At 44.1% G+C, this 11,934-nt stretch overlaps 1 protein-coding gene and 1 long non-coding RNA gene across 7 annotated transcripts in view; one reads left to right on the top strand and one right to left on the bottom strand.

Annotated features, from left to right (window-relative positions):
* Positions 1-7,699, top strand: part of LOC140341448 (uncharacterized) — a 70,687-nt gene extending 62,988 nt beyond the window's left edge. For both annotated transcript variants that reach the window (XR_011922884.1, XR_011922882.1), the window contains exon 4: positions 7,451-7,699. This is a non-coding gene — a long non-coding RNA (uncharacterized lncRNA). The remainder of the gene's footprint in view (positions 1-7,450) is intronic.
* BCOR (BCL6 corepressor) overlaps positions 1-11,934 on the bottom strand; it is a 139,736-nt gene that overhangs the window by 20,065 nt on the left and 107,737 nt on the right. For 2 of the 5 annotated variants that reach the window (XM_072427164.1, XM_072427154.1), the window contains 4 exons: positions 8,309-8,442; positions 7,448-7,523; positions 3,997-6,762; positions 2,809-2,862 (listed from right to left, as the gene is read on the bottom strand). In XM_072427164.1, the coding sequence (XP_072283265.1) occupies positions 2,809-2,862; positions 3,997-6,762; positions 7,448-7,523; positions 8,309-8,394 (2,982 nt within the window). In that variant the 5' untranslated portion in view covers positions 8,395-8,442. Of the gene's footprint in view, positions 1-2,808; positions 2,863-3,996; positions 6,763-7,447; positions 7,524-8,308; positions 8,443-9,439; positions 9,742-11,934 lie in introns of those variants that run through there. The other 3 variants (XM_072427174.1, XM_072427185.1, XM_072427194.1) reach the window with 3 other exon arrangements.

The following is an 11,934-nucleotide window of genomic DNA, read 5'->3' as shown; positions in this document are numbered from 1 at the left end:
AATAAAAATTAAATACAAATTGGGCTAATTTAATAAGGCAACGGACAATGTGCATAGTACAATATCCCATAGCAAGCAATCTGCAGTCACATTTTATTTACTGACTGCTCTATTGTGCTGCCAAGGGTAACAGTACTGGGCACATCTCCGCTCTTTGCCCTTCTTACTTTATTAGTTACCATTACATGCAAACTATACCCATAAAAATGAGAAGAGCTTAAAACACAGAAAGGTCAACCATATGTACCCATGGCCAGATATTCACTAGAAGACAGAACGTATCCTTTAATGAATAAAATAAATTCTTGTGCAAATCTGACACATGAGGAATGCAAGCAGAAAATTTCTACTAAATGGCAACACATTCTATAAAGTCTCTATTCTGTGTATAGGTAAATATACTGCTGTCTCCACTCAGTGTAAAATAGGGTCTCAGGAACTATTTTGTGGTCACATCTGCCTGAATATGACCAAATGAATTGTACAATATGCACCTGCAACGGAACTAAACAAGCATATTATAAGGAAGAAAAATTAAAATGGCTGAAGGTCCAGTATAAGCCTTCATTTGGGAGTATTGAAAAGGTTTATATATTTATTCTGATCCACAGTGGAATATCCTTAGCCAAAAAATCATTAAGTTTAAGGTAGGCAATGGAAAAGTAAAGCTACCCAACATTTTCCCTGACACTCTGACTGTAAGTTGTAGGGTGACGCTAGAGAATTAAAGCAACCTTAGTTTCTTTGGGACTCTGGTGGTAAGATCTATATGGTTCTCAGGCCAGCACATCTGCTAGAACAATTACAAGGGGATTTTGTTTCATGTTATAGAGTGACAGGAGAATAGGGAAGGTTTGCAGGAACAGCTAATAAACAATAGCAGGGAGATCTGAAAGCTGGAGTCTATAGGACACAAAGGAAACGTGTGCATAACTCAACCCTCCAGATTCCATTTAGAACTTAAGTAATTGTTACATGAACGGTTTCTTGAAAATGTATGGAATTACCATGCCAGCAATTATAGATATGTATTATATTGCATCTGTTTTGATTTAAAAGTATATTTGTATGAGGATATTTGTGTGATTGCCAGTTGACAGAACCGTTTACAATGATACAGTCAACAACATAATTGTACACTACTATATTTTGACTCCTAATTACGTCTACAGAGGGAACATATGTCAGCAACCTTTCCTTAACCAGGATGTTGGATTATTCTTTAGAAACTGATTAACAGTAACAAAAGAAGAAGAAAAAAACAGTCTGTTTCAATTAAATATCAAAAGGAGAAAAAGAAGGTAACCCCGCAGCCCAAGTCCAACTCATTTCCACAGGTATAGTTGCCTTTAAATAGGACAGCGGTTATGAATTTGTGATGTGACTCCTGACATTGGAGAATTAATACTGCAGCTGCCCGGTCATTCTCTGGAAATTATTCATGAAAAGCACACTTCTGCCCTCTCCTCACACTGCCAGCAGCTCTGCAATGTAGGAGGGGCGGAATGTTAACTATTCACTATACAGAACATCGTGCAACCTAATTTCTAGAAGTGTACGGGAAGATCTATCATTAACCAGGTTGCAGAATGTACTATATACAAGAGGCAGATGGAGATACACAATATTCTATAGATTCACTCACAAAGGATAAACTGTGTTGATGTGAGGATTAGTAATTACATTAGGAAGGTCTGTCCACCAAACTACAACCTTTGCTTTGTGTGGATTTTGGCAAACAGCTGCCGGACTCCTAAATGTGTCAGGGATTACAATGGTCAGACGCCTAGGCTCTTTACTGAATCTACATGAGTATCACTCTTTATGTGCTAGAACATTGGGCCCGATTTATTAAAGTTCTTCAAGCTGGAGAGGATACACTTTCACCAGTGAAGCGGGGTGATCCAGCAAACCTGGAATGGATCTGGTCCAGGATTCAAAACATTTGCTAGCAAATGTCTTTGAAGAAATCCATTCCACTGACAAAAGTGTATCCTCTCCAGCCTCGCAGAGCTTTAATAAATCAGGCTTAATGTTCATCTTTTGGAAAATACCTCAATAATTCAAAAGAGACCCTTTGCAAGGTGTACCTTGCAGATGGGCAAATCTGTGAATTGGATTAAAAAAAAATTGTTTGGGCGGACAGGCCCTTTAGGGCAGACATTTGGCCATAATAATATTTGAAGGAATGCCGCATATGGACTTCCTACACACTACTGCAAATCTAGAATCATGAAACCCCTGTCCCTAGTAAAATGGATAAATATTTGTAGAACCTGCTGAACAGCTGCTTTTAGCATGGGTGACAGGTACCCTTTAAAAGATCAGCCTGTAATTATGGCAGCAGTATGTTTAATAGCCATTAACGTGCACGAGCTGTTAGGTGGCCACTTATAAATGAACGGGACACGAATGACATCACAAATCCATAGTGACCTGCCGACCTCTTGTACAAGATTGAGCATCGGAGTGCAGTCATTTAAAATGCAGAAGCATGCTTAAATAATCCAGGCAATGCTGATCTGAAAATAGAACAGTGAAAAGCACATACACCTGACACAATTCATCCCCACAACACACAAAATATCATATGGAACAAGAAAAAAACAAAAACAAAAGGCAAGAATGTGTGAAATAAAAGTAGAAGAATATTTGGATGCACTGTTACATGCAAGGGCAGTGTCCAATCAGCAAAAAAACGTACATGTGTGGCGATATATTTCAAAACACAATGACCATGGCTCATCACATTGGAAAATGAAGGAAGAACGCAGAAGCATCTAAATAATTAAAATTTGAAAGACTGACCTCACTGTAAGCAGCAGGTGGACTTAAAATACTGTCCTCTTGTAAGCTTTCCATCTAAGTAATTAAAATGGGCACTTAATACATTTTCTAGATAATCACCCAATCTCAATGCAGCAAATACATTTTATATGAACAGTTTTATACAGCTTGCTTCAAATTGGCCAACTTGCTACAGAAGCGGTATTACTATAAACAATCAATTTTAACTTGGTGCGAAGTTTGCGGCAAACATTAAAGCCAATTTAGCAGTAGGCGAAACACAATGTTATTTCAAATTAACTTTCAACGCTTATCGAAACTTGAAAATAAGACATTATTTAGGTTTATTCTATTAATCAGGATATAAAATAAAGCAAAACACACTGACACCGCAGACCGACAACCAACAAAACTATTGTGCAGAAAGCGAGCCATTTTGTGTTACGTTTTATGGGGTTTAAGCATAGATAATAATGGGGACTATAACAGTGTAGGGGGAACAAAATTCATGAGTGCAAGCTCCTTTTATTGCATTGCAAAAGCAGACAGCCCAAAAATGAATTCAAGTTTAGGCACCGGGCAAACATCGTACCAGGGAAACACACAGGCATCATTTTTAAGCAAACAGAATGCGAGTTTGTCTAAAAAAAGGAACAGCAAGGTCACAATGGGCCTCAAATTCACAGTGCCAAAAGCTATGTTGTGCAGTCATGGCAGATCACATTTTGCCCTTTCATCATGATTGTCTCTTGTTTATATAGAGAATTAGATGCAAGGGATCCCCTGCAATATACCAGAAAATGTTTGCCATTTGAACCTTGGGCTAAATTAAGTATATAGGGCAAAGGAGAATATTGGTCATATTGTTTATTTCTTGGAGAATAATGGAGCTGTTACTGCCGACTTGTTTTTGTAGATGCAAGCATCAGGGCTGTCACAATTTGGAAAGGGCTTCATCTACTAAGAGATGCATATGAGGTGTCCTGACATTCTAGTTTCAGGGGCCACCAAGTAAAAAATGGCAGCTGCCATATTTCTTATGATCTGCCATCACTGCACAGTTAGTTCTAATTTTCCATCCAGTATTGCTGGAAATACAAAGTGATTTATCTGATTGGCTGAGGTTGTGTGTTCAGGGTCATTAAAACTTTGCAGTTACACAAATGTAAAACATTAACAAGACACAGAAAGGAAAACTGATGCGCTCACCTGCAAAGCCCTCTGCTCACGACTTAGTTGGCTGGAGTCTGCATACAATTCAGTAGTTAGGCATTTAAACCGATCTCCCACATAGCCAGCAGAGTTTGCTATCCTTTTCGTTAACTTTGAGGACTTTGTAGTTTTTACAAGTTTCCCATTTATAGTTTCAAATTCATCACAAGTATCTTTGACCACTCTTTCGGCCATTTCAGAATCTAAATGGTCATTTGTCAAAACAAATTGCTGCAGTTTATCCTGTGGCTGGCCATAAAATGCAGCCGGGGAGTCTCGATTCTGACTATGAACCATGAAGGGAGCACAAGGCTCAGCTGCAGTGCAATCCATGCTTTGGTTTCCTGAAAGGTTTTCCTGTCTAAATGGAAAAATGGGGGAGCTCTGAGATGGTCTGGGGACCTGAAAAGATTCGTGAAAGTCATTCTTTCTTGAAATATCTTCCCTAACCATTTCATCCCCAAGAACTCCAACATCCCGCTGATGTAAAACCTGCTCCGATTTCTGCTGATCGTTCATTACAGGTTTTTCAGGCACAAAACCATTAACAGTGAAATGATTGTCAGCTTTTGTGTCTTTGTCCCCATTAGAACACAAAAAATCTGTTTTTGAAACATGCTTTCCAGTTACTGCAGATGGCTGGTGGGATTTTACAGTCTTATCTGCTGTAACCTCAAAATGTTGCTTTGGAGTCGAGTCAGATATATCCAACAATCTGCTCCGGCCAACAGGTTCCTCGTATCGAGGTCTCTCATGTGACCTTGATCTCCTCTCTGCCTTGTCGTCTTTGCTTATTTCCATAGTGGGAGGTGGTAGCAAAATTGGATGGACCATGCCCAACGTGTCTTGGTAAGTCATGTAATCCCTAGTAGTTGGTATGCTGTAAGGAATTCCTGGTTTTGGTGCCATTGGACCAGGAAAAAGGCTTCCACTTGGCAATAAGACAGGGTGGGGATACACAGGAGCTTTGCCATGTAAGTGTAAATGGGATAACGCAAGACTCTCAGAAACTTGGTATGGAATAAAACTGCTTGGATAAGCCAAGGGTGTTGAGCAGAATGGTTCATTCTGAGGCAAGAACATAGGAGCAGGAGGTAGACCACTTTCACTCACTTTTAAGGTGGACTCTATGACAGAAGGTTTTGGTACCTTGCTGCTCTTACTAGGAGTACTTGTAGGCTGAGCCTGTTGTGGGACAGACTTGCTGTTGTCTGCGGGGCTTTTATTTTCCCCATTGGCATTGGGTGCAGGTGAAGCAGATGCTGGACGACCTGCACTAGACAAACAACTGGTGGTGCTACTGATCACACCTTCAGAGCTCCCCATACGAGGACACGATGAACTTCGTTGCTGTGGCATCACCCTTTCCAATGCTTTGTTTTTTAGTGGCATGAGCATACCATTCATGTCCTCTGTGCTATTCATGCCAGGCACTACCCACGACGATGATGCAGTGCTAATAATTTCAGGTCGGTATACAGAGCTGCCATTCCCAGATGGTGAAATGGCAGCTTTCTGAATATCCCTTGTGTTCATTCCCAAAGGAGTCCCAGAATGTCCTGAAAGTAACATAGAAGACATCTCTGCCTCTCCAAGCTTTGAAGACAAATCAAGTGGCTTCTCTGCACCCTCTTTGTGAGGTGGTGTCTGCTTTTCCACCAAGGCAGGAGACCTGCTTTCTTTCCTCTCTTTCGAATGCTTTTTAGAGGGTGCTGGTGTCTGAGCGATGTCACTTTCAATGCTCTTGTTGATTTTAGTGCTAGACGGCCTTAAGGGTGCGAGCTCACTGATCACACTGTTGTGCGATTTGGTGTGAACAACAGAAGTAGGAGGTGTAGAGATTTTGACATATGATGATTGGAAATCTGGGTAGCTGTCCCCAACAGGTTGACCTGGCTGGTGAAGTCTTGGAGATGGTCTCTGAGAAGGTGCTAGTAATAGTGAGGCTTCTGGAGAGATGCTGTTCGCTACAGACTTTGAACAGGGAACCCTGGGTTGTTTATTGGTCTGGATATGTGAATATCCATGTGAATCAACAGTGGTCCCTGTACCAACTCCCATTTTCCAAGGTAAGTTCTTTTCTAGACAGTGAACAGTAGTGGGTATTGCCGCTGATGGTGCAGGAATCCTCATGGGGGGTGCCAAAGTTGTTGGAATGTGGGGGCTTACATAATGAGAAGGTGGAAGGTATACAAAGCGCTCACCATTTGGACAGACAGGCGAGTAAGCCAAATGCTGTGGCAAACTATAAGCGGACTGCTGAGGTAGAAATGCTTTATACATGTTTATAGAATACTTATTTGGTGAATCGATGAAGGGGTACATAGCTGGGGAAGAATTATCCATATAAGGGTGCATCCATGGAATCCGTAAGTAGTTAGCACCATTAACACCTAGTGGACTCTGCTTGTCATTTGCTGATCTGTCCAAAACGAGCGCCTCGCTGGTAGGGACAGATGTCTTCTGCAGTCCTGGTGGGGTTTTAAACAATGAGTTAAAGCCATTTGGAGGTTTTCCAGTTATAGATGAGCTCTCCATTGTATCACCAGCATTTGGCTTAAACTGAAGTTCAGGATTTCGGTCAGGTGCATATCCAAGGCCTGGAATTTGGTTGGAAGGTTCTCTGACTTTATCGGTGCCAAGACCACATAAACTAGAATAGATCATGCCACCTGGTACTCGCAAACCATCCTGCATAAGTCCAGTCCGGTCCATTCCAAGTGTTGTTAAGCCGTCCATTCTGTGTACAGCTGCCGCGTCCACCTTCCAAACAAAATGAGAAAAGAGTTAATTATGTATAAAAGATACAAAAATAGCAACTATTGTACTATTACCTATTGTAGGTTACTATTTGGACCTTTAAATGAGATGATCTAGAATGTAAGTTCTATTTATGGAAGACCTTCTAAACATTGATTCAGGCACAAAAACAGCAACCCTGGAAAATTGAAAGTCATTGTTTTAGGTAGAATGGCACTATAAACCATTTCAGAATATAAGGATTAATCCTGAGTTACAGGGACTATATACCCTCCATGCTAGCACATTATAATGTAAAGCCCTATACCCATCCTATTCTTATCATATCCATAGCAATGTTCACATCCCATGGTATGTACACAGGTAAATTACCAAATCTGGCCTTGAAGCTGAAATAAGACATTGCTGGAAAAGCTGGGTGACAATGTTGGCGAGTTCCCCCACCTCCTAGATTGTAAGCTCTTTGGGCAGGGTCATCTCCTCTTCCTGTGTCACTGTCTGTATCTGTCTGTCATTTTCTACCCCTATTATTGTACAGCGCTACTTAATATGTTTGTATAGAACCAAGAGGCCAATGATTGCAGAACTTTTCCTGGAAGCCAACACAAACAAAGCTGGTGTCCTGCTTCGAATATGTGAATTGTGTTAGGACTGTTTCATGGACAAGATTAATTCATTGTGTTCTTACCAGGCTGTGACCAAGATGATCCTCTCTCAGTTCAAGTCTGGCTTTCTGAATGTCACCATCATTAATTAGTATTTTCCTGGGGAGAGATTAAGGAAATCAGTGATTGTGGACAATGAAGACAGAAGGCTTAGTTACACCTTATGCTGGTTCACCACAGAAAACAAGTCAGAGTTACAATACAATAAAACAACAAATCTGAAATGGTAATGTGATTGGCATAGAATAATAAAGCACAATACGCTTGTGTCAGTTTTCAGTGGAGTGGTTACTTTGTGAGCCTAAATACATGAAAATGCTTTACATGGCTTAGATTTTATGCACAGCATGTCTTTCTAGATTGCGTAGTTCGCTGCTTGGCCTGCAGGTGTCAGTGTTGCTTCCTGTATGTCTGACCCCATGTGTGACCCCCTGTCTATGGGCAGATAATGAATGGGACTCCAGCCATGCAGCACACATGTGCAGGGGATAATGTTATAGGGGGGATCCTGCTCCTTACTGACCCTAATCTATTACTGAGATCGGGCCCAGTGTGATGGGTACAGCCTGCACACTGCAATTAATTGTTTTATCACTCCATACATAGAAATAACGACTGCTAGCCAGACAACCCGGCCTTGTGCTCTATAAGAACTGCTGATCCGGCAGATGTGATGGGGGTGCAGATGTGATCGGGCTGCAGATGTGATGGGGGTGCAGATGTGATGGGGTGCAGATGTGATCGGGCTGCAGATGTGATGGGGGTGCAGATGTGATCGGGCTGCAGATGTGATGGGGGTGCAGATGTGATGGGGGTGCAGATGTGATGGGGGTGCAGATGTGATGGGGGTGCAGATGTGATGGGGGTGCAGATGGTGCCATTACCTGTCTTCATTGATGCCACACATGCGGACTCTCTCATTGCTCATCCAGCTGTGCACGTTCCCATACAGGGGGGTTGCGGACAGCATGTCGCCCCCTTCCCAGCGCTGCCTTCCCTGCTCGTGTCAACGTGTCCCCTGTGCGGAAACATGAGAAGGTGAGACTGGGGACACAGATCGGCCAATAATAACACATGATCGGCTGGTGCTGGGGACATTCCCAGGGGGAGGGGATGCAAATCCAGGTCGTTCATAGGTCACCAGCCGATCTCATTAACCCTGTGAGTGCTGCAGACATTTGTCATCATTACGATTACCCCCCGTGTACCCCGGAGCACCAGACCGGCTCCATCACCCAATGCTACGATCATCCCTATAGACAATCCTGAATCCATCCAATATCTAGCAATACACATAGCGATATATATCTGTCCCGGCACATCGTACACCCAGCATTAGCATCACACGCAGGTCTCCCGACACATCGGAGCAGTCTATTACCCCCTCTGATATATCGGATGTGACACATGGTGCCCCCACACTACCGTATTCCCCGGTATATTCACCCCCTGACCTCCACACTACCGTACGATTTGTATGACTCGGACATGGCTCAATATTACCGTATTATCCTGTATACAATCATCACGGACACATCGTACAGAATATATAAATCATCGTCCTTCAACATCTCCCGTACACATCGTGGTATATATGTCACCCTACACATCGTACAATATATACCCGGGAAACATCGTCTGTGCACAATACTCCCTGCACCCCATGTATAAATCACCCATAAAGCAGAATACAGATCGTTCCGGTACATATCGGATGTGTAGATATTAGACGGACACATCTACACGTGAATACACTGATCGGGAACACGATACATCGCCCATCGGACACATGGAAGATGATTGTATATTACGATGTGTGTTGCGGGCCATACAATATAGACATCGCACAGAGATATCACACACAATGCAATACAAGCACAATAATTCAGCAAAACATCGGAGCAAATATCAGCCATGAGAAGTGTAAATCCTAACAATCCAGATCTGTTGTATAATAGTGACAATTAGTGAAGATTTCTATCGGTCAGATTATACCTAACAATATCGTTTCCTACCCGTCTATATGTGATTGTAATCATAATAATTGCTGTCCTCCAGCGATATTCCCATCGTACAATATATAACAGGCGCAATCATTCCGTACGTGTGATTGGGAAGTACATCACCGGGGCCACACACCAGGATCGGCTCCGATCACAGCTCGCCATGCCCGGGACGTCTCCGGTAGAGCTGAGACTCGGCGGCTCCGGGCGATGTCAGCACACACGTGTCTTGGCGGAGGCGCACAGCAGCCGGCTGATGGGGGAGGGGAGATAAATCATTAGTGATCCGGACTGAGCATTAGCAGGCGCCGTGCGAGCCGCTCCGGGGGGCGGGGGAAAGGTGACTGGCAGCTGCGGGAGAAGCTTTTATTTCCTGCCTCCGGCCCCCCAACTCAGGGGCCACAAAGGCTCTGTGACCTACTTACCGAGCCGCACACAGCTTCCTACACAGCGGACCGGGACTCCCGCATAAATCACAGGCGGGCGGCGACTATACACTAAATATATCGCCACCTTGTGCGGGGTGATCGGGGCTGCGTGATGGGCACAGGGTGACCCCAGATCGGTGATCGGGGGGGTTCATACTGCGATCTGTATTACCAGGACAGCTCACAATACAACGACGTACAATGCACCCAAATGATCGGGAGGTTTATTATGTACATTATAGTATACACAATTATTATATAGCACCGGCTACAGATCCGCGATCTATGCAAATATGTACGATGTGATCGGGAGATTGTACAAAACACGCAGTGTGTACCCCGATATTCTGGAGGAGTGTGTACCCAATGATCGGGAATAATTGTACAATATGAACAGTGTGTACCCCAATATTACAGGGTGAATGTACAATACACACAGAATGTACCCCGATATTACAGGGTGAATGTACAATACACAGTGTGTACCCGAATATTACAGGGTGAATGTACAGTCCACACATTGAATAATCTGTAGACACATGCAGAGACATGGGACATATCGTGCAGCCGATGTTAGCTCATACGATTGCCATGTTTAGGCATAATGTCGGATGCCCGGTACATGGTATTACAGCCTGCACGGTGTGTGACCTTCAGGCGGTGTGATCGGATCCCGGGCAGAGGAATGCGGTGACCGGGGCCCGGCATGTGAGGGGTTACACGGGAAGTGTCGGGGCACAAGCCGCGTTTTATTAGCAGGATAATCGCGGCGGCGGATGATTTATTCCGGGGCTGCGCTGTAATTGCTCCGGGGGAGAATCGTTTTCTCGTGACTGCGCCAGCGCCGCGTCCTGCTGCTAAATGCCGGGGGGGAGGGGTGCACTCCGCTCTGCTGATCGGGGCGATGCGGGGAAATTGCAGACATGACGCTGATTTAGCACACATTTGGGAGACGTGGCGCTCATGTTGCGGCCCTTTTGTTTTATGGCAGCTGCCTCGTCCTGCCTCCCCCCGGGGCTCCCCGGCGCCGATCGATGCTATAGATTAAGATAAAGCGATCTCTCTTCTTCCATTTCCGCTGGCACTGAGGGGGACACGGGCAGCCATCGCCTGACGCCACGCTAAGCATCTGCGGGGGAAGCGCTATACACATTCCAATCTGTGTGCCGACAATTATTATCATCAGAGGACAATATCACCCCGACATTCACCCGATCACTGCTACCACAGGAGTTCAGGGGCTATAGGTGTGAAATAGTCCAGGGAATCCTAATATATACCATACTAATATCGCACCAATTTTGTACATTGCGGACATAGTGCTGGAACTCTCGGCAGGGTTCCCCATCACTTCCTCTCAGGCCCATCCATACAATGTAATAATGGAGTAGGTGAAGGTGCCATCGGATGACCACGTGACATGGAGGTGACAACTCTCCAATGGACAATCAGTCCCCATCAGTCCCCATGACAAGTTTTGCGGACCCCACGTGACCTGGCCCAGGATCACGTGGGGCGAGTGTTTACAGTGTTCAGTCATAATTAAATATGGAGCCTGGGCTGCCAGTCTACAGCTCCGGGGCAGTAACACAAAATGTCCCAATTATCACTTCTACAACTTCAAACTAAGTGAAGTGACAAAGAATTGGGCCTTTTATGGTCCCCACACCAATGTATTTGTACACTGGGCCTAGAACCTGTGTGTGGAATTGGACACAGAACCTAGATGGACGCCAAATGAAGATCCCATAGTAAAAACCCAAATGCGGGATTGGACTCTGGACAAATGGACCCCAGTCAAACATCACAAGGTAAAAATCCAAGTGCGCCATTGGGCCCCAGGCCTTTATGACGTAGAGCTAACCTATATAAATGAAGTACCCCCCTCAGCCAGGTCACGTGGGTGCCCTCTGTATCTCTGATATACCCCTCACATATCTGCGGTTACTTTCTTTAAGATAAAACTATTTTCCCGACGCTAAATCTGTACCGTTCATCGGGCTCACACACATTCTATTAGGTAAAATAATCCGGAGATTTACTAACAAGGCTGACATGTTCATGCCACAAGCTCCGGCC

The sequence above is a fragment of the Pyxicephalus adspersus genome, chromosome 1 (assembly GCF_032062135.1).
Source record: "Pyxicephalus adspersus chromosome 1, UCB_Pads_2.0, whole genome shotgun sequence".
NCBI lineage: Eukaryota > Metazoa > Chordata > Amphibia > Anura > Pyxicephalidae > Pyxicephalus > Pyxicephalus adspersus.
This window is presented reverse-complemented; position numbering and strand designations above follow the sequence as displayed.